The following is a 24,035-nucleotide window of genomic DNA, read 5'->3' as shown; positions in this document are numbered from 1 at the left end:
TCCAGTATGATATGAACCCAATATAACTAGAACCCAGTATGAAGTGAACTCAGTAGAACCCATTATAATTAAAAACCCAGTACGAAGTGAACCTAGAATGAAGTTAAACCCAGTATGAAGAGAACCCAGAGTGAAGCTAACCCAGTATGAAAAGTAGAACCCAGAGGAAGTGAACCCAGTATGAAGTGAACCCACTGGGTAGTGAACCCACTATGAAGTGAACCCAAATACTCATAATCTACATAATCAGAAGCTACAAGAACAGTTTACGATGGGATTAGCCCACCAAGCACAGGTCACTGACCCACATCGGGGCCTGATACAAAACAACAACAACAACAAAAAACAACAATAATAATGATAATAATAATAATAATAATAATAATAACAATAATAATAATAATAATAATAATAATAATACTAATAATAATAATAATAATAATAATAATAATAACTATCGAGACCCTGCAATTGTGTACAAGAGGCAGAAACTCATGGTTTACAACCACCCACATTTCACTATGTTCCTTGGGGATCATATACAGTATTATATAATAATAATAATAATAATAATAATAATAATAATAATAATAATAATAATAATAATAATAATAATAATAATAATAATAATAATAATAATAATAATAATAATAATAATAATAATAATAATAATAATAATAATAATAATAATAATAATAATAATAATAATAATAATAATAATAATAATAATTAATAATAATAATAATAATAATAAAAATAATAATAATAATAAAGAACCATAACACAAAATGAAAAAGATCGAATGAGAAACAATATATGTAAGTTGTGTTGTCAATATTAAGAGAAACAATTGAGACCCCAAAGTTGTGTGTACATGAGGCAGAAAGTCGATCATCAACCTGGGACTTGGTCACATATGGCAGCAGGGTCTACCATTAGAACACATTATGCTTCCAATATCTTCCCAGGCGGTAGTCTTCCTGTTTGGTAGCTGCTCCATTACCAACTAATTATATAAGATATAACCGTTCTACCTTAATCGCTTTGTAAGATTATCTCTTCATTACTCAATGTTATATAGAGTAATTATATAAGTTATACATTTGTTATATGATTACTAGCAAAATTTAGGGTTTAGAATTCGCTGATCAAAATTACAGTGGGTCCTCCAGTCTTTTAATAGGTCCTCCAGTCTTTAATAGGTCCTCCAGTCTTTTAATAGGTCCTCCAGTCTTTTAATAGGTCCTCCAGTCTTTTAATAGGTCCTCCAGTCTTTAATAGGTCCTCCAGTCTGTTAATAGGTCCTCCAGTCTTTTAATAGGGTCCTCCAGTCTTTTAATAGGTCCTCCAGTCTTTTAATGTCCTTCAGTTTTAATGGGTCCTTCAGTCTTTTAATAGGTCCTCCAGCGTCTTTTAATAGGTCCTCCAGTCTTTAATGGGTCATACAGTCTGTTAATGGGTCCTACAGTCTGTTAATGGTCCTACAGTCTGTTAATGGGTCCTACAGTCTGTTAATGGGTCCTACAGTCTGTTAATGGTCCCACAGCCTGTTAATGGGTCCCACAGTCTATTAATGGTCCTACAGTCTGTTAATGGTCCTACAGTCTGTTAATGGGTCCTACAGTCTGTTAATGGTGCATGTGGACTGGGATCCATTTGACCTGAACAGACTCAATTATATGAACGTCTTGTGGTAATTGATGACTTCTGTAAGGTGACGTCCCATTAGTGGTGATTACCCTCTCTATTTTCTTTCTTTATAACAGTCACTTGATGTATTTGAACTATTTTTAAAGAGATAAAGTGCTAGTAAGATGTTGATGCCTTACTAAAACACACACACACACACACACACACACACACACACACACACACACACACACACACACAGAAAGGAGAGACCGAGTAAATGTGGAATGACTGAGAGAAATAAAGGAGAGAGAGAGAGAGAGAGAGAGAGAGAGAGAGAGAGAGAGAGAGAGAGAGAGAGAACATTAACTGAGTTATTCCTAAAGAATAAAAATCTGCTGGTCGGCTCATCAAAGGCATTTTACGGTGGAGAGAGAAATTTTTTCTTCTTTTGTGTGAGGGTAGGGAGGGAACGAGGGGAAAGGGAGAGTGCAGAGGGAAGCATGGAGAGATGGAGGGAGGGGAGAGAGGGGAGGGAAGTAAGGGAGAGATGGAGGGAGGGGAGGGGGGGAGGATGTAGGAGATGGAGGATGGAGGAAGGAGGAAGGGAGGGATTCTATCCCTTATCTAATTGTACTCAAGAGAGAATAAAGGGTCATTGTTTTTAATTACGCTGGGGTGCTGCTCTCTCTCTCTGGCGTCTTTATTATTATTGTAGTTCGTCTTGATTATCTTTTTTCTTCCATTTTGTTTTCTTTCGCACTTTCCTTCTTTTGAATGAAGAGAGAACCCATCCCACCCCAATCCACCCTAATACCCCCTACCCCCTACCCTACCCTACCCTACCCCCACCCCTCACCTAACCCTACACTACCCACCCCTACCCTACTCCCTACCCTACTCCTCAACTTAACCCTACCCTACCTCACCTAACCCTACCCTACCCTCACCTAACCCTACCCTACCCTACCCCTACCCTACCCTCACCTAACCCTACCCTACCCCTACCCTACCCTACCCTACTCTACCCTCACCTAACCCCTACCCTACCCTACCCTACCTCCAGGATGAACCACTGCGTCACCTGTGTATCAATATGGTAATACAGTCATTAACGTCAATTTTATCGGATCTTTGAAAATTCCTTTTACTCTGCCGATGACAGGAAGACGATCCCATTAACCGATAACATACATATACGATACGATTCATAATAGAGAAAGGTTGACTCATATGTTTCCTGATTATCTGATATTCAGCACGACCCCCACCCCCTGTCTCACCATTAAGGCCCACGCGATTCCATTACCGCGTCGGCATGTAGGCTACTGTACGTCTATTGGGCACGACTCATCTAAAGATTCATTTGATTCGATTATTCAGCGCCTGTATCTCATTGCTCTGCCATAAACGACCTGGGGATCTTGATTATCGACCTGTACTGGGAACGGCCGCGCCTTCATAGTGATTCGATTACGTTGATGGCTCGCTGAAGGCACGGTTCTTATAAGGTTATTGTGTAGGGCGGTATAAAGCCCCCGCCTATACCCTCGATACCAACCAATAGGAGTTGAGAATTGGAAGCGAAGGGCACCAATGGGAGTTGAGAATTCCGGTAGCGGCCAAAATAAATGAGAATGAGCGAAAGGGGACCAATGGGTGCTGAGAATAGACATGGGTCGACCAATAGATGAGAATAGGTAACGAACGACCAATAGGAACCGAGAATAGGTAACAGACGACCAATAGAACTGAGTATAAGTAATAAAACGACCAATTGAGCTGAGAATAGGTTACAGATGACCACAGGAACTGAGTATAAGTAACAAACGACCAATAGGAACTGAGAATAAATAACAAACGGCCGCCATTAGAACCGAGAATAGGATTTTAACGTCATTAATCGAGAAAGGACCCCCCCACCCCCGAGCAAGAAGGGTCTATTAACACGTATACAGCCAATCAGCACAACTGTTTATCCTTCATAACGAGGTGAGGCTGCTGAATTGACTTTCTTCTCTGCCTCCTTCTTTCTTTCTTTCCTTCCTTCTTCTCCTACTTCTATCCCTCCCTCTTATTTCTGTTTCTCCTTCTCCTCCACCTCCCAAAATTTCTTCTTCCTCCTCCCTTTTCCTTTCCTCCTCTCTTCACCTTTATTTGTATTCTCATCCCCAGAGAGAGAGAGAGAGAGAGAGAGAGAGAGAGAGAGAGAGAGAGAGAGAGAGAGAGAGATTCAAACTGAGTTGGAAATAAATGGAAAATATCTATCTATCTCCAAATCACTTGTACCATTTCGTTTCATTTTTCTTTTATACAGATTTATCTCTTCATATCTCTCCTGTCTCCTCTGTTTATCAATTATCTCTTTTTTTCCAACTTTCTTTCCCTGATAATTGTAACTCTATTAATTATTATTTCTTCCGTTATCTTTTCCCTTCCATTCTCCTCATCCTCTTCCTTTCTCCCTCCCCATCCTCCTCTCTCTCGACGAAGAGTTAAATTTAAGGAATGGAGACGCAAGGAAGAAGTGGCAAGAAGATGGAGAATTAATTGGTAGAAGGAGAAAGAAAGCTAACTAAATGAGACCAAAAAGAGAAAGCAAAAAAGAGAAAGTTCAATTGGAGGTATTATTGTGACTCACCGAGGAAAGTAATCTGGTGATGACATGAAGATAGAAAATTAATAATAATAATAATAATAATAATAATAATAATAATAATAATAATAATAATAATAATAATAATAATAATAATAATAATAATAATAATAATATTAATACAACAACAACAACAACAACAACAAACAACAACAACAACAACAACAACAACAACAATAACAACAAAATAATAATAATAATAATAATAATAATAATAATAATAATAATAATAATAATAATAATAATAATAATAATAATAATATGAAAAGAAGAAAGATCAATAAAATAATGATAAAAGCAAGAAAAAAGAGAGAGAGAGAGGAGAGAGAGAGAGAGAGAGAGAGAGAGAGAGAGAGAGAGAGAGAGAGAGAGTAATGTTAACCTAACCTAAGTTTGTTACTCTCAATGAACATAATTTACACTAAGTTGTTAACTAATCCAGTAATATATCTTCTCCATTGCCCTTAAAAGCCAATTTATTGCCCTTTCTTGTTTATACATTAGTGCTCTATATGCTCGAGCACTATGATATTGCCCTCTCCCTTGCCCTTTAAATATAAATATTTACCATTTTGCCCTTTAATAATATTCACACTACCCTGACCGCAATCATTATCCTCTTGCCCCTAAAAGTAATCATTGCCCCTCTTGCCCCTAACAGTAATCATTGCCCTCTTGCCCCTAACAGTAATCATTGTCTCTTGCCCCTAACACCAACTCATTGCCCTCTTCCCCCTAACACCAATCATTATCCCTCTTGCCCCTAACAGTAATCATTGTCCTCTCTGTCCCTAACAGTAATCATTGCCCCTCTTGCCCCTAACAGCAATCATTGCCCTCTTGTCCCTAACAGTAATCATTCCCTCTTGCCCCTGCAGTAATCATTGCCCCTCTTCCCCTAACAGTAATCACCCCTCTTGCCCCTAGCAGTAATCATTGCCCCTCTTGCCCCTAAAAGTAATCATTGCCCCTCTTGCCCCTAACACCAACCATTGCCCTCTTTCCCTAACAGTAATCATTGCCCCTCTTGCCCCTAACACTAACCATTGCCCCTCTTGCCCACAGGTGTCGTACGTGGTAAACCCCAACGGGTATGAAACTCGGAGATACTGCTGGATGTCTGTCGAGCGGGGCATGTTGGTATCCTTCATAGTGCCCGTGTGTACACTAATACTGGTGAGTCACTTATACTGGTGAGTCACTTATACTGGTGAGTCACTTATACTGGTGAGTCACTTATACTGGTGTGTCACTAATACTGGTGTAAACACTAATACTGGTGAGTCACTTATACTGGTGAGTCACTTACACTGGTAGTCACTTATACTACTGAGTCATAGTGGTGAGTCATTTATATTAATAAGTCACAAATGTTTCTGTACCTGTAATTACACGAGTACCTGTATGTAGAACCTGTAATAGTGTTTGTAAAATTAATCCCACTAGCATAAAGGGCTGAGGGTCAGAAGGGCTCCCCTGAAAGGCTCCATAATGGCACCGTGAATGGCCCCTGTGTTGGCTCAGGAAGGAGTGCCACTGTTGACCCAAGGAGGAAAAAGATCCTGTGTTGTGTTTGACTTAAAGTGTTGCTGCTGTTATGTCACAGGTGTTGCCACCGGAGGGGGGTGTTTTTGCTGGTGGTGGTGGTGGTGGTGGTAACTGTTAGCTAAGAGTGGCATTTTAGATAGATAGATAGATAGATAGATAGATAGATAGATAGATAGATAGATAGATAGATAATGTCCGTGTGATATAAAGTGTTCACCGTAAAAGTATACATACATACATACATACATACATACATACATACATACATACATACATACATACATACATACATACATACAAGAAATATACGACACCTCTTACAATTTACAGTGTTCAAATATATAGTTGTTTTGTCCAACCAAACACATAAGATTACACTTTCGTTGTTGTTATCACCGTTTTGTTAGTATTGTTGTTGTTGTTGTTGTTGTTTGGTTAGCATTGTTATTTGTGTAGTTATTGTCTTGCTTCTTGTTGATACATTATTTTTATGGGTGGTAATGTTGCAGTGGATGGCGTTATTGTTTGGTGGTGCAGGTAATGGTAATGTTGTTGTTGTTGTTGTGGGTGGGTTGTTGGTTATGGTGGTATTGTTGTTGTTGTTGTTGTAGCAGTGGCGGTACGTTGTTGTTGTTTTTATTATTGTTGTTTTTGGTGATGGTGGGTGTTTTGTTGTTGTTGTGGTGGTGTTGTTGTTGTTGTTGGTAGTGTGCGGTGGTTGTTGTTGTTGTTGTTGTTGTTGTATGGGTGGGTGGTTGTTGTTGTAGTGGTGGTTGTTGTTGTTGTTGTTGTTGTTGTTGTGGTGGTGGTTGTTGTTGTATTGGTGGTTGTTGTTGTTGTTGTGGTGGTAATGGTGGTTGTTGTTGTTGTGGTAGTGGTTGTTGTTGTTGTTGTTGTTGTTGTTGTTGTGGTGGGTAATGGTGGTTGTTGTGGTGGTGGTGGTGGTAATGGTGGTTGTTGTTGTATGGTGGTGGTTGGTTGTGCGGTAATGGTGCTGTGGTGGTGGTGGTGGTAATGGTGGTTGTTGTTGTTGTTGTAGTGGTTGTTGTTGTTGTTGTTGTTGTTGTTGTTGTTGTTGTTGTTGTTGTTGTTGTTGTTGTGGTGGTGGTGGTGGTGGTGGTGGTGGTGGTGGTGGGTGGTGGTGGTGGTGAGGTGGTTGTTGTTGTTGTTGTTGTTGTTGTTGTTGTTGTTGTTGTTGTTGTTGTTGTTGTTGCTGTTGTTGTTGTTGTTGTTCTTGTTCTTGTAGTGGTGGTGTTGTTGTTGTTGTAGTGGTGGCTGTTGTTGTGGTGGTAATGGTGGTTGTTGCAGTGGTGGCAGTCACAACCAAGCCTTCAATAAAGCACTCGTTGGAATATTTTGCGCTATCGATTTCCTGGTTATTCCTCACCTAAGTGTCATCAACCAGGCTACCAGTCATCCATACCATCACTATCAATTATCATCACTCTCACTTATCATCCTTCATCATTATCATTTATCATCACTATCATTTATGCTCGTTATCACTCACTATCATCATCACCCTCAATCATATCACTACACCCATACTGCCATCACCTCAACCATATTATCATCACCATCCATACTACCATCACTATCGTCATCACTCACAATTACTATATCATCATCACTATCATTACACCATATCATCACCATCACACCATTATCACCATCATACCATCGTTTCACCATTACCGCCATCACCAATAAATCCACCATCATCATCACCACCATCACCATCACCATCTACACCATCACCACCACTCCATCATCACCACCATCACCACCACATCACCACCACTACCATCACCCATCACCACCACACCATCCACCATCATACCACCACACCATCATAAATCACCACCACATCACCTTCTTCACCATCACCTAATCACCACCACCATCATCATCACAAATCACCACACATCACCACAATCATACCATCACTTATACATCACCTCAACCATTACTCATAACAACAACCACAAATTGGTCTTTTTGTCTTGGTATCGGAAAACCATTACCAAATCGCCCTGGATGACTCCTGGTTGGAAGGGAAGAATATTGGTCCTTGTCCTTCTCTCTGGTGTCCTGTTTTATATCTGTTTTATGTGTGTTTTACAGCTCATTAATGTATGTGTGTTTGTGGGGAAGGTCTTGTGTTTTATGGTTGGAGGTCTGTTGTTGGATATTTTGTTTGTTTAAGGGCCATTAATTTGTTTTTTTCTTGAGAGGAGTTTATGTTTGTTTGTTTGTTTGTTTGTTTTAAGATAATTAATGTTTTGGGGGTGAGTTCTGTTTTGTTGTTGTTTCGATCATTAATGTGTGTGTGTGGTGTGTGTTCAGTGAGAGGGAGGGAAGAGAGAACGTAATGTGGAAGGGGAGGGAGGAGAGGAGAACGACAGAGTAAACAAGTGACAAGCAAGGAGGGATGAAGGATGGAGAACGTGTAATGATAAAGAGAACAGAGGGAGAAAAAGAAGAAGAGGAGGCTACAGGGAGGAGAAAGAGGGTGAGAGGGAGGAAGAGGGTGAGGGAGGAAGAGGTGAGGGAGGAAGAGAGGGTGAGGGGAGGAAGGGTGAGGAGGAAGAGGGTGAGGAGGAAGAGGGTGAGGGAGAAGAGGTGAGGGGAGGAAGAGGGTGAGGGGGAGGAGAGGGTGAGGGGGAGGGAGGAAGAGAGGGTGAGGGAGGAGAAGAGGGTGAGGGGAGGAAGAGGGTGAGAGGAGGAGAGGGTAGAGGGGAGGAAGGGTGAGGGAGGGGAGGAGAAGAGGGTGAGGGGAGGAAGAGGGGTGAGGGAGGAAGAGGGTGAGGGGAGGAAGAGAGGTGAGAGGGAGGGAAGAGGTGAGGGGAGGGAGAAGGGTGAGGAGGGAGGAAGTGGGTGAGGGAGGAAGAGGGTGGGGGAGGAAGAGGGTGGGGAGAGGGAGGAAGAGGGTGAGGGGAGGAGAAAAGAGGGGGGGGAGGAAGAGGTGAGGAGGGAGGAAGAGGGTGAGGGGAGGAAGAGGGTGGGAGGGAGGAGGGGTGAGGGAGGAAGGTGGGGAGGAAGAAGAGAGGGAGGAAGGGTGGGGGAGGAAAGAGGGTGGGGGGAGGAAGAGGGTGAGGGGGAAGGAAGAGGAGTGGGGAAGGGAGGAAGAGGGTGGGGAGGAGGAAGAGGGTGGGGGAGGAAGAGGGTGGGGGAGGAAGAGGGTGAGAGGGAGGAAGAGGGTGAGAGGGAGGAAGTGGGTGAGGGGGAGGAAGAGGGTGAGGGGGAGGAAGAGGGTAAGGAAGGTAGCCAGGAAGTAAACATATAACACTCAGGTCTTATATCACTTTAAAGAAGAAAAAACATGTGAATCTCATTTCTTTGTTTACTATCACCTGAGGGGAATCCCCGTCTAGCCTCGTACCTGTTATTGTTGTTGTCCTTTGTACCTGTTATTGTTGTTGTTTTTTAGTTGAGTTGTCATTGTTTTTTGCTTTTTTTTAATTGTCGTTGGTCCTTGTTGGTGCATTTGTCTTTATATAGCGTAAGCGTTTTTCCACTTATAGGTCACATGAATAAGACGGCCTGAACTATCTACAAGGTGTTATGGAAATACATTTCATAATTCTGGTATATATTCCTGAGACATACATAAGGATAAATGACCATACTGTAGTGTCAATACCCAATAGTTTCAGAGTTATACCACACAACTGAGTAGGGGAGGACTGCAACAAGTCTATGGACATAAAACATATGGTATCAAGACCTATTTAAAGTACAGGTAAGCGGTACCAGTCGAGTGGGTCTGTTGACAACCCACATAATGAGACATACATCTCATCAGGTGAAACAAACCTACATATTCTTGAGAACATCTTGCCAGTGATGCTTGAGGATGTGCCCATCAGGATACGTCAACAACTATGGTACTGTATATGCATGATGGCGCCTCAGTTCATTTTGCTCGAGTAACAATGGAATTCCTAAATGTTGGGTAATCTGTTCCACGGCCACCTTGATCACCTGACCCAAAACCCCTCTAATTGTGAGGTCACGTTAAAAGCAAAGTGTGTGCTACAGAGGTCCCGACTCATGAGGAACTGTGGTGCCGAGTACAAGACAGTGCCAGAATGCTTGTGGCACAACACACCTGGAGTCTTTGAATGTGTACGGCAGTCACTTTGAACATGTACGGCAGTCACTTTGAACATGTACGGCAGTCAATTTGAACATGTACGGCAGTCACTTTGAACATGTACGGCAGTCACTTTGAACATGTACGGCAGTCACTTTGAACATGTACGGCAGTCACTTTGAACATGTACGGCAGTCAATTTGAACATGTATGGCAGTCACTTTGAACATGTACGGCAGTCAATTTGAACATGTACGGCAGTCACTTTGAACATGTACGGCAGTCACCTTGAACATGTACGGCAGTCACTTTGAACATGTACGGCAGTCACTTTGAACATGTACGGCAGTCACCTTGAACATGTACGGCAGTCACTTTGAACATGTACGGCAATCACCTTGAACATGTACGGCAGTCACTTTGAACATGTACTGTAGAATCCACATCAGATTGTAAATATAGCAACACTCAATACTTAATTTATACTCCATAGATTTGATCACATTCTAACCCTAATTGCCACGTGTTATAACTCTGAAACTATGGAGTACTGACAGTAAAGTAAGGTCATTTACCCTCATGTATGTTTCAGGATTACATACCAGAATTATGAAACATATGTCCAAACACCTTGTAGATGATAGATAGATAGATAGATAGATAGATAGATAGATAGTTAGATAGATAGATAGATAGAGCGTCACCATAACCACCCCAGCGTGATTTTTTTTTACTGTTGAAGGTCAAGTTGGGATGGAAGAGAGAGAGAGAGAGAGAGAGAGAGAGAGAGAGAGAGAGAGAGAGAGAGAGAGAGAGAGAGAGAGAGAGAGAGAGAGAAGAGAGAGAACAACAAGATAAAGACAAAATAAAAAAAAAAGGAGGAAAATGAAGTAAGCAAAATTAAGTAATTGGAAAAAAAATAAGAGCATTAAGAATAAGGAATTAGAAAGACATAAATAAAGTCAAATACGAATAAAACAAAGAATAAGGAGGAAAAATAAAAGAAAAAGAGAAGTAAAAGAATCAAGAATGAAAGCCCAGAGGAAGAAGAGGAGGATAATTAGTGGTGAGGTCAGCACCATAAGGTCAGGTCACCTCTGGTATTATTAATCATAAATATGAGTCTCGTAAGAATGGGGGGAAATATTGAACTAAATTTTTTATTGGCTTGGCTGAAGGTCTTAATGTGAGGTCTAGTGCTCTCTCTCTCTCTCTCACACACACACACACACACTTTATCTGCTTACCTCAAATTCTACATGATTACTTTTATTGATCAAAATAAATACAAATAAAAACAATGTATTGGAATCTCATATATTAAAAAAAAATTAAGGTCAAAATAAAAAGGTTTCCAGATAGTATAAGAAATCCGAACTTATCTTAAAGGGGGGGGAATCCAATCCTATCTTGAAAACCCCCTTAAGGTTAAAGGATTATACTCTCAAAATCCTATGAAATCAATGGTGTGTGGGGTCTCCTGGGTACAGAATCCTATAGACACGGTGGACAGGATTTCCCCGAGGACAGCAGATAGGACTCACTGTGACGATGTTATAAGGGAACGAAGAGAGGAGCGAGACGGGTCCATGTTTATATGGTACGTGGCGGTGTGTGTTCGTGTGACGGCTCTGGCTTCGGCTTCGTGTCAAGTGGCTCTCTCTCTCTCTCTCTCTCTCTCTCTCTCTCTCTCTTCTACCACATAATGAACGCCACATTTCTCCTATTTAATTTATTACGTTCCTTCCCTTGTTTAGTGAACGCCTGGATGGGATGAAATTAAACCCTTCTGTTGTCTTCTAACACAAAATGAACGCCTTGTCCATTCTAACTAACCCATTACGTTCTCTTCTTCGTCCTCGTCAGGTGAACGCCGGGGTGTGTGTGGCGGCGCAGAAGGTGCTACTAGACATGCGTGACGGCATCAAACACGAGGTCATGACCCGACACAAGCGTGACCTCAGAGGCGCCGTCTCCCTGTTGCCACTCGAGGGGGTGAGCTGGTTCTTGGCGGTGGTTGCTCTTGAGGATGACCAGTCCCTCGCCCTTGACTGTGCTGCAGCCCTCGTCAGCGCTTGCCTCGTGAGTATTGTTGGAGAGAGAGAGAGAGAGAGAGAGAGAGAGAGAGAGAGAGAGAGAGAGAGAGAGGGGAGAGGGGGGGGGGGGTGGTGAGAGAGGGAGATAGAGTGAAAACAAAATTTCTGCCTCCTGGAAAGCTGAGAAATAAACAATCACTCGTCGACGGCGCCGGAACCAACAATAAATTTCTCACTTGTAAACACACACCGCCGGGATACACGTCGTAAAGTGTCGCTGGGAGTGTGGCGGCCCTGACTTAAGGCAAGCACAGAACCAATGAAAAGTCTTGATTCATCCCAGGGGGTAATTTCATTGGTGGAGAAGCTGCAATTGCTGGGGACTTAAGGAGTCTTAAAGACCATAGATTATGGGGGGAGGGACGAGGGGGGAACGAAGGACGATCCAATGAAAAATCTTGACTTATCCCCAAGTGTAATTTCATTGGTGGGAGGTGCTGGTAGTAGGAGGGTATACGAAGAGAGCTTATAAGTCAGGGAACCAATGGAGATCACGGATTGTACAACGAGATGTTTTATTAGTCATGATCCTGGGGGGTTATATAGAGAGTTTATGATGGAGAGAGCCAATGAAAAATCTCGATTAACCCAAGAAGTAATGTGATTGGTGGTAGGAGGGATCAGACATAAAACAGAGAAAGAGAGAGAGAGAGAGAGAGAGAGAGAGAGAGAGAGACAGAGAGAGAGAGAGAGAGACCAATAAAATAAAAGCAGCTCAGGTGAGGAAGAGTTTTATGGCGCCCTCACCCTTGACTCCATCCACCATGACATCAGTTCCTCCTCAACTTACAAACAAAAACTCAGTCACAAAACGCGGGTGAGAGATGAACGCACAGGGGAGAGAGAACGTTGACGTCAATAAATCATTCCTGATATAATAACTCGTAAAGTCTAGTCATGGGAGTTCACTTTAGAACCTTAACGTGAACATGATTCTCTCTCGTAGAACGCGGGTGAGTTATGAACGCGCGCGCTTACATGTATAATAAAAACTCTTTTCTATAAATATATAAACAAAAGAACCGTGAATAAACCAAGACCTTAATAAAATATACATAAAAACAAAAGCACATCACCACCAGAGTATCGAAACAACAATGAGAAGAATCACCTGAGGATTAACCACCTTATCCCTGCATGGAGGGTTAGATTAGGTTAGGTTTGGATAGATTAGGTTAGAGTTTAAATAGGTTAGGTTAGGTTAGGTTAGGTTAGGTTAGGTCCTTTAATCATCCAGTGAAATAAGTATAAGCACAAAGGCGAATGAACCCTACATAACATCATGTAAATTGAGTCATCTATACTCGCGCTGGTGCCGGCAGGGGCTATAGAGGAATGGAATCGTATTCATAAGTAGGTTCAGAAGCCATTATGTGCACCAAGAATAGGATTTTGATTCAATTTCCCGGAGTTTTTAAAGGGGTTTAAATTCTCTATATACGACAGGGTAATGTTAACATATTTATGTGTGTTTATGTACGTTTATGTGTGTTTATGACTTAAAGTTTATTTAAATATGTTTATATGTGATTATAATTTTATATGTAAGAAGTATTGATTCATGATATATACGAAAGTAAATAAATATGACTAAATAAATTATGTATCACTAAATTTATGATTAAACAGATGAATAAAAACCAGAATTAAAGACAATAAATAAATAAATACGACACAATGGAGTAAATAAACAAATAAATAAATAAATATATAAGCTTATTGATAAATGATAACATAGACGAAACGAAAAAAAAATCACTGACGCCATTTTGGGTAGAAGAACACACTCACCCTGACCCATATTGTTATCATATCATCTATTGTTTTCCTAACTCGGTGATTGGTTATGGCTGGCTGAAAAGTGTATCCTATCAACCAATCAAAACTGAGAATTTTTTTTACCCTGTGATTTCTATTTGACGGTGTGAATATACTGTCTGTCTGTCTGTCTGTCTGTCTGTCTCTAGTTGTATTAATATTTACTTTCTTTCTCTTTAGTGGTGAGCAAATAACGTTTAAACCCACCCATTTTCCCCACGTCAGTCACAATCTTCCCGTACTACTGGCAATTCTCCCACGACCCTCAGGATTTTTCCCCACGACCCTCAGGATTTCCCCCACGACCCCCCACCCCCCAACCCCACACCCCCCCAACACATCATCTCCACATTTTCCACGCAATATCTAGACCCTTTCTCTCCACGCTCGTCATCCTGAAACATTCCACGCCCACGCCAACAACACGCAGACCAGGACGAGAAAAACAATTCACCAGGGCGGCGTTATTCTACCTCTCTCTCTCTCTCTCTCTCTCTCTCTCTCTCTCTCTCTCTCTCTCTCAACACATATTCTCACACATTTCTCAACACACTTCAACATACACATATTTTCAACACTCCTCAACACTCCACTCAACAATCTCAACACTCAACACTCCCTCCAACACCCCTTCTCAACACCTCCCTCAACACACTCCTCAACACCTCCCTCAACACACTCCCTCTAACACACTCCCTCCAACACTCCCTCAACACTCCCTCAACACACTCCCTCAACACACTCCTCAACACACTCCCTCAACAACACTCCCTCAACAAACTCCCTCAGCCACACTCCCTCAACACCTCCCTCAACACACTCAACACACTCCCTCAACACCTCTCTCAACACACTCCCTCAACACACTCCCTCCAACACACTCTCAACCTCCCTCAACACTCTCCAACACACACTCAACACACAAAACAAGGACACATTATCATAACAGATCATGTGTGCAGATTAGGAAAGAAAAAAAACAAGCTATTAATTGTAAATAAAGGCATTTTTATCTGACCAGTCATATGGCAAACAGGAGGGGAGAGGAGAGACAGGGGAAGGGGGGAGAGGAGGACAGGGAAGGGGCGGGAGAAGGGAGGACAGGGAAGGGCGGGTGAAGGAGGACAGGGAAGGGGCGGTGAAGGGGGACAGGAGGGAAGGGAAGGGTGACAGGAGGAAGGGGGGCAGGAAGGTGGCTGGGGAAGGGCAGATGAGAGGCGTGGGACAGGGAAGGGCAGGGGTGAAGGAGTGACAGGAAGGGGCGGGTGAAGGAGTGACAGGGAAGGGGGCGGGAGAAGGAGTGACAGGGAAGGGGCGGGTGAAGGAGGGACAGGAAGGGCGGGAGGAAGGAGTGAGGAGGGAAGGGAGTGGGGAAGGAGTGACAGGGGAAGGGCGGGGAGGAAGGACAGGGAAGGAGAAGGGAGACAGGAAGGACAGGGAAGGGCAGGTGGGGAGTGACAGGGAAGGCGGAGGAGTGAGAGAGGAAGGGAGTGAGGGAAGGGGCGGTGAAGGAGTGACAGGGAAGGGTGAAGGAGTGACAGGGGAAGGGGCGGGAGGAGTGACAGGGAAGGGAAGGGGGACAGGGGAAGGAGTGACAGGAAGGGGCGGGTGACCCAAGGAGGGGCGGGTGAAGGAAGTGACAGGGGAAGCAGGTGTGGAAGGGTGAGCAGGGACAGGGGCAGGTGGAAGAATTGACAGGAAGGGAGCAGGGAAGGAGTGACAGGGAAGGGCGGGGGAAGGAGGACAGGAAGGGGCAGGTGGAGAGGAGTGACAGGGAAGGGAGACTGGGAGAAAGAAGGGTATTGACAGGGAAGGGGGCGGAGTGGAAGGGTGAAGGAGGACAGGGAAGGGCGGGTGAAGGAGTGACAGGGGAAGGGGCGGGAGGAGTGACAGGGAAGGGGCGGGTGGAAGGAGTGACAGGAAGGGGCGGGGTGAAGGTGACAGGGGAAGGGGAGGAAGGAGTGACAGGGGCGGGTGGAAGGAGGAAGGGGCGGGTGAAGGAGAGGGGGAAGTGATAGGAAGGGCGGGTGAAGGAGGAAGGAAGGGCGGGTGAAGGTGACAGGGACAGGGAAGGGGCGGGGGTGAAGGAAGGGCGGGTGATGAGGAGGGAAGGGCGGAGAAGGAGTGTGACAGGAAGGGCGGTGAAAAGGAGGGTGGGACAGGAAGGGTTGGAGGGAGGACAGGGAAGGGGCGGGAGAAGGAGTGACAGGGAAGGGGCGGGAGAAAGAGAGGGAGAAGAAGAGAGGTGATGAGAGATATGGAAAAAGACAGACAGACGGATAGGGGAGATGTGGGAGAGAGATAGAGAAAAGTATCGATTGAGGGTGAGAAAGAAAACAAACACACACACACACACACACACACACACACACACACACACACACACACACACACACACACTACTACGACTACTTTGCTGTCACTCGGAATCGAGTATGACGATCATCCAGCTATGATACAATGATATGAGTTAGTAGGGATGTCACCTTCGTTGGTGAGCTCTGAGGTGACTAGAGAGTCCGATATGGGACCGGCAGTGTCGTCCAAAGATGTTGCACGTGTGGAGGGCTACATATAGTGCGGGAGGGTGGGTGGCAGCGTCTTTTCAGCGTTGGCGCTTGTCTGCCTCGGTATACAGTCGGGCTAACTCGAAAGTATTGACACCTTATCATATGGTGCTCATTCAAGCGTTACGGTGTGGATAAATCGTCTCCCAGGTGAGGGGGTCGATTTCGCACTTTTTTTCAGGTTTGTCTTAAAACTATCCTTATATCTTTTCAGTTGCCCGCCAGCGTTACGTTTACTATTCGTTAGGTGACTGTAAAGTAGCTGCTTTGGCAGTCTACTGTTGTCCATGTGGGTAACATAGACAGTTCAACATAGTTGTTCATGGATAATGGTAGCCTCGATGCTCCGACAGTTGGTGTCAGCGAGAATACTGGCATTTGTTCTCTTATCTACCCAGCGAACTCGGAGGATGGAACGTAGACAACGTTAGTAAACGTTTCAACTGTCTTGAGGTGCCTCCTGCATGTGACCCATGTCTCGCTGCCATATAGCAGGGTGGGGAGGACCACTGCTCGATCTACGTGAAACTTTATAGATAATTTATGTTCCCTACAGCTGAAAACACTGTTACAGAGTCTGCCAAAGCCTCGAGATGTACATCTGATCCGATGTTGAATCTCTTTATCGACGTCCACAGTGGTGGACGGGTGGGAGCCGAGATACTGAAAGTGGGTAACATTAGTGAGGGTAGTACCGTTAAGCTGGGTGGATGGTGGAGGTGTGATTAAACCAGGGGCAGGCTGAAAGAGAATCTGAGTCTCACAGATATTCACCTTAAAGCCGAAGTATGCATAAGAATCTGCGTAGGTGTTCAGTATCTCCTGTAGGTCGCGTTCTGTGTGAGCGACAAGGGCGAAGTCATCTTCATACTGAAGTTCAGTAAAGGAAGCTACAGACACCTTTGTTCCTGCCTGGAATCATCTTAAGTTGAAAAAACTCTTCACCCGGTACTGGATGTCCACCCCATTGGCTAGATTGGCACTGGCACGAGTAAGGAAGGCAGCCAAGAAAATGGAAGAGAGAGTTGGTGCCAGTACACATCCTTGTTTTACCCCCGTTTTAATGGGTAGGAATTCAAACTGGGTGCCATTATGCAGGACACTGCCGTTCATGCAATCGTGGAGTTGTCTCACAATGGCGATGAATTTGGGTGGGCAATCAAAACGACTGAGGGTCCGCCAGAAGGCTTCCCTGTTGACCGAGTCGAAGGCCTTCGTTAGGTCGATTAAGGCCATGTACAGGTCATGACTCTGTTCTCTGCACTTTTCCTGTATCTGGCGGGCAGTAAAGATCATGTCAGTGGTGCCACATTATGCTCTAAAGCCGCAATGAGATTCTGGGAGGAAGTTTTTCAGATCAGGAAGAAGTCTGTTTAGGAGGACTCGGGCGATAATCTCGCTAGCTACGGACAGCAGAGAGATCCCACGGTAGTTGCCACAGTCTGACCGGTCTCCCTTCTTCTTATAAATATTCCCGATGGCGGCGTCTTTGAGAGCTTGGGGAAATTTCTCTTTTTCCCATATATTCTCGAGGAGAGAATGAAGACGTCTGGTAAGCAGAGGTCCTCCTGCTTCATACACCTCGGCTGGGATTAAATCAGGCCAGATGCTTTGTTACTTTTCATTTGTTTGGTGGCAGTTGCTACCTCATCGAGGGATGTAGGATAGCTGAGATGGGTCAGCTCAGGATGCTGAGGGACCTGCTGGGTAGTCAGGACATCCAATCGGTGTTTCGATTGAGCGATGAATGGTAGTGCTTTTTCCAGCACTGAAGGATGCCTTCTTCGTCTTTAATTAAGGAGTTACCATCGGATAATCGGAGGGGGGCTGCGCTAAGAGTGATGGGCCCATAAATTTTTTTAGTGGAATTGAAAAACTCGTGCATCTTGTGTCGATATACAAGTTTTTGCATTTCACATACTTTATATTTAAACCAATCATTCTTTAGTTTGCGAAGTTTCCACTGGGCCGCCTCTGTCTTCTTGGGGAAGGTATCAGCTTTGGTCCGAGACTAAGGGATGTTCTGCCACTCAGTTAAAGCAGCAAGTTTATCATCGACGAGTACATTGATTTTCGGGTAATTTTCAGCTAACCAATCCTGGTGTATTCTTTCTATCTGGCCGAGGGTCTCTGCAGCGTTTTGTCAAGACAGTGTTGAGAATATCCCATTCGGCACTGGGATTTGGGTTGTTTGTTGTCGGGTTGTTTATCAGCTCATGTTTGAGTTGCTCTCTCAAAGCATGTGCTACCACTACATCCTCCAGACACTAAGTGTTATAACCTCTTCTGAAGGCTTGTTTCCTTCGCTGTTTTGGGGCAACATGAAGTGAGAGCTTGGCTCTGACGAGCTGATGATCAGTGTAGCAATCTCTTTCACTGACAATAATGGAGTCAATGAGATGCCAGTGTTTGAATCGTGGGTGTTGCCACGATCCCTTGAACTTGTCGGCCTGCCTAAACAAGGTATTGGTGATAGTGAGGTTGTGTGCAGCACACTTGCTGAGGAGGAGTAGGCCGTTTGGATTACACTTGCCTAGTCCATTTCTCTCTATGGTTCCCTGCCAAATGTCAGCATCTCTGCCAACTCTGGCATTGAAGTCACCCAGGAGCGCAACCTTATCTTCTCTGTGGACAGAGGTTAGCATTCTGTCGAGGTCGGCGAAAAAGGCTTCCTTGATGTCATCCTCTGCGTCCAGTGTTGGGACATATACACTGATGAAAAAGGCATAACATGAGTGATTCAGTGAGACTCAGAGCGTCATGAAACGCTCGTTGATCCCAAAGGCATTTCAGTTTGCCTATGTAGGATGCATTGGTGTAGGGCAAAGCCAACTCCATAAATGCAGTTTCTCTCCGCAACAGGCTTACCCTTCCAGAAGGTGTAGCCAGACCCTCGTTCTGTGAGTTGACCCTCATCTGGGAGCCGGGACTCACTAATGGCTGCTATGTCGATGTTATACCGAGCCAGTTCTTTTACCACAAGGGCAGTTCTTCATCCAGGACGCTCATTTGTGCCAGTATCCAGAAGGGTCCTGACATTCCATACAGCGACCATAAGAGGCTATATAGTTTGTTTTTGTTTTGATCTGTGATTGTGATTGTGTTTTCGACACATAAGGATGACCTTACTGGGTGCGGTTGCCCAGTCAGGTTGGTTTTTAGGCAGGCCATGTTTAGGGCACCTTTTCTAGCCCCCTCCCCATGTGGGGTGAACAGAGTGGATCCTCGAGAGGGCTGCTCAGTCGCATAGACAGAACCGGATTGCCTTGCTGCCTAGATCCCAGTGCATAAACGACCATCTTATCTGTGCCACCCAAGTGCAGAGTTGTGACAAGAGACTCCCGGCAGTCATCTCTGCCTGTCCCCGTCACCACTCGTCCGTCGCCATTGGCCTTTTGGGGGTATAGGGGTTTTGATGATGAGGAGTATGATGAGCTGGGTGATGGCTGTGCGTGAGTAGATTTACGTGGTGAGGCAGGAGCGCAGGCTGCAACCACACATCTTGGCTCTCCCTTTTCCTGATCCAGTGTTTCTTGGGTTTCGCCTTAGTAGCCAGTCCATCAAGCATTGTCTTCATGTACCGGTGAAGTCATTAGGTTCCCATGTTGGTCACCACTTCTGCCTATACCGCTGCTGGAGTCTTGTTGGAGCTCTGTAAGCATGTCTGCCTGATGCGGGGCTCCACCGCAGATTTTTCATTCAGGGTTTACTCCCGTAGCCTTTTAGCTATCAAGGTTAATCAGCAAGGCAACGGAGCAGTGGTTGGTTGGCGCCAGGAGGTGTCCACATGCCAGTGGGCATATGAGCTGTCCATCTGGGACCCACTACTATTCCGAGATCCCCCTGGTCACACACACACACACACACACACACACACACACACACACACACACACACATAAGATGCACCATTAGTATGTGGTATAGTTTACCTCCCCAGGGCTGACAGCCCCGTCAGGTGTCAGGTGAGAGAGAAGAGAGAGAGAGAGAGTCCAACAATCTTATTTTGTTCTTATTATCGTTCTATCTATCTCAACTTGTACTCTCTCTCTCTCTCACACACACAAACACACACAACTCAGAATCAAATTCGTTTACAATCTCCGCCTCAGCTCGTGGTCAGCAGGATAAGTACGGACCCAGCAGTAAAGTGTTGATCATGGGGCCACTACTGATGCGTGTTGTTACGGAGTGTGGCAATCTTTATCTCTCGTTTAATGTTAGGAGGGAGGGGTGCTGGGGAGGGGGTGTTGGGTGAGGGTGTTGGGGTAAAAGGAGGGAGCCAGGGAGGGGTGTTGGGAGGGGTGCCAGGAAGGGGGTTATGTGCTATGAAAAAGTGCCAGGGAGTAATGCCAAGGAGAGGTGCCAGGGAGGGATGCCAGGGAGGGATGCTACGGAGTGGTGCTAGGGAGAGGTTCTAGGGAGGGGATGCCTTGGTTCTATACGTGGGAATTGATTTTGCTATTTATTGCAAAAAAGTGGATACAATCTTAATATGTCAGCTATCTTGCCATTAGAGATGAAGTGTTGTGCCATTTCACACTCACTGTGCTTGGACCTGTCCCTAAAAGGTTCTATCTTCACACAGCCGAGGACGTAGTGTTCAAGTGTGTGGCCATATGTCTGGCCACACACTTTACATTTAATCTTGTTTACATCTGCTTGAGGAACATACTGCCAGAGGTACTTATATCCTAACCTTAATCTATGGTTACAACATCTTGTAATTTGTTAGTGATGCAGAGGGGAGAAAGGTGGGGAAGGGTGTTGGGAGGTGTTGGGGGGAGGTGTTGGGAGGGGCAGTTGGGAAAGGGGTTGAGAGGTGATGAGGAGGGTGATGGGAGGTGTAGGAGGGTAATGGGAGGTGTTGGGGAGGGGTGCGTGAGAAGTGTAGTCAGAAGATGCGCCAAATCTTGGTGTCTTTTTACTTTCACTACTTTCTCCTCTTTTACTTTCTTTACTTTATCTCTCTACTTTTTTACTAGTCTCTACTACTTTACTTTGTCGAGTCTCTACTTTCTACTTTACTTTCTCCAGTTTTTGCTTTCTACTTTACTTTCTCAAGTCTTTACTTTCTACTTTACTTTCTCCAGTCTTTACTTTCTACTTTACTTTCTCCAATCTTTACTTTCTACTTTACTTTCTCCAGTGTCTCCACAAGATGGATTACCTCCACAACTTTCAAATTACAAGAAAATACCGCCAGAAATTAACTCTCTCCAACTTTTAATGTCTTCTGTCTGTCTCTCTGTTACTCTGCCTGTCTCTTTGTCTGTTTGCCTGTCTATTTTTGTCTCTGTCTTCTGTCTGGCTGTTTGTTGTTTGTTTGTCCGTCTGTCTGTCTGCCTAGGCCTATATTTCTGTTTGTCTGTCTGTCTGTCTGTCTGTTTTTTCTCTATCTTGCGTTACTATCATTTATCTCTTCAGAAATGTGTGTGTGTGTGTGTGTGTGTGTGTGTGTGTGTACGTGTGTGTGTGTGTGTGTGTGTGTGTGTGTGTGTGTGTGTGTGTGTGTGTGTGTGTGTGTGTGTGTGTGTATGTGTGTGTGTGTGTGTGTGTGTGTGTGTATGTGTGTGTGTGTGTGTGTGCGCTGGATGTAGAGAGAAAATGAAGGAAACGGTAGGAAAAGCGAGAGAAAAATTAATAACAACAATAATAATAATAATAATAATAATAATAATAATAATAACAATAATAATAACAATAATAATAACAATAACAATAATAACAATAATAATAACAATATTAATAATAATAATAATAATAATAATAATAATAATAATAATAATAATAATAATAATAATAATAATAATAATAATAACAATATTAATAATAATAATAATAATAATAATAATAATAATAATAATAATAATAATAATAACAATAATAATAATAATAATAAGGTTCATGTCGTCAATATAATTCAATAAAACATCTAATTTGATCAAATATTCAATCAATAAAATAAAATAATTCTTCATATCCTCAACAAAAAACTCCACAAAAGAACACATTAACTTCATATGAAAAATCACCAATAAAAACAGCCAATAACAAAACAATAACAACGAGCAATAAAAAGTAAATAAAAATCCAATAAGGAAGTTTTATTCAGAAATGACTATTGAGTGTGCTACTTCCGCCTCCGTATCTCCTTTATTTATTCAGTGTCCCAATTCCAATTTATGTTTGTTTGTTTTCCTTGAGTACACACGCTGGTGTTTGGGGGAGAGGTTGGAGAGGGGTTGAGAGGGAGAGGGGGAGTGGAGGGAGGGAGGAGAGTTGGGAAGAGAGGGCCAGTGGTGATTGGTGAGAGCGAGTGTGAGGGTGGTGGTGAGAAAAAGTAGAGAGGGGGAAGGTTAGAGAGGGTGAGAGGAAAAGGAGGAGAGAGAGAGAGCAGGTAACGTCTTCAGGCTAATTATTTCCTCTTAGGTAAATCTTCCTCACTTAAGGTAATCTTTAAATCTGTCTCATGACCCTTGAACCTGTATCTTTACCTATACCTGTAATAAAATGATACGGTGTTTTGTACCTGCTCCTGTAATCACTGTAATAATTAGGTACTGTACTTTTACGGGTGGAAATGGATTTGTACCTGTTATTATGAATATTTTTACCTGTATTTCTACCTGCACCTGTAATCACTGTAATAACCAGGTGTTGTCTCATTACAGGGGTGGCTGGTTCTGTACTTCCATGGGTGGACGTGGAGTTGTCACGGCCTTTGTTGGCTGAAACGCCGCATGGCCTCACGCCGGGTTGACGACCTCTCCCTGCCCCTCACCGCCCGCTACGACCACGATCTTGCCCATCAGCCCCTCCTCCAGCCCCACCCACACCCACCCACGCCCACTCCTAACACCGTCACTGTGGCCCCTCCACCACCCACCACCCCACCACAACCACCCAACCCAGAGGAGTTCCCCCTCCAACCTCTCTTCCCACACCATGAGCGACGTGAAGCTTATTGAAACCCTCTGTGGCTTGAGCTTCAAAAGACACAAACGCTACGTAACCGACTGAATCCCTCTGCGGCTTCAGCTTTAAGGGCACAAACGCCATGAAACCGACTGAATTCTTTAAAGCTTCGGTTTCAAGATGATTTAAAACAAACAAGCTTCACCTCCTCTCATCAAGAAAGCCGTGAAGCCTCGACATTAAGAAGAATCGCGGCGCATCACTACACAGAGGCTGCACAGAGCTTCCCCGAGGCTTGAGTCAGCTGGGGGGGGATGCTGATGTAAGCTTCGAGACGACAAGAACACGACAAATCAACGACTCTTCACTAACAGTGTATCACGACCAACACCTCGCGGAGATCTTAGCTAAGTGATAGTGTGGCATTATGGCACAACGCGAAACTAAAAACTAAAAAAAAAAAAATAACAGCAACAAGGCAATAAAAGAAGGTACCAGTATTGCATTTATATTAAGCCTTAGACAAAAACTTTATAAAAAATGGCAATATTGTTAAAATAAGGAATAAGAAACATTATAATATAGCACAAACCAAGTGATACTATCTGGGTAATATAACACTAACGATGAAGTAATGACACAGCAATATATCACTAACCATAATAAACTGACCATCACAATATAGCACAAACTATGATACAATGTCGT

General features: G+C 43.8%; 1 protein-coding gene across 1 annotated transcript in view; it reads left to right on the top strand.

The window, feature by feature from the left end:
* Positions 1 to 23,795, top strand: part of LOC121862456 (adhesion G protein-coupled receptor B1-like) — a gene marked incomplete in the record, with an annotated part of 54,079 nt that extends 30,284 nt beyond the window's left edge. Inside the window, 3 exon segments of the mRNA XM_042360757.1 lie at positions 5,351 to 5,461; positions 11,796 to 12,011; positions 23,084 to 23,795. Coding sequence (XP_042216691.1) covers positions 5,351 to 5,461; positions 11,796 to 12,011; positions 23,084 to 23,380 — 624 coding nt within the window.
* Between the last annotated feature and the right edge of the window lie 240 nt (positions 23,796 to 24,035).

Source organism: Homarus americanus, unplaced genomic scaffold, assembly GCF_018991925.1.
Source record: "Homarus americanus isolate GMGI-L3 unplaced genomic scaffold, GMGI_Hamer_2.0 scaffold31037, whole genome shotgun sequence".
Taxonomy (NCBI): domain Eukaryota; kingdom Metazoa; phylum Arthropoda; class Malacostraca; order Decapoda; family Nephropidae; genus Homarus; species Homarus americanus.
The sequence above is the reverse complement of the archived record's forward strand: the minus strand, read 5'-3'. Positions and strand labels throughout refer to the sequence as shown.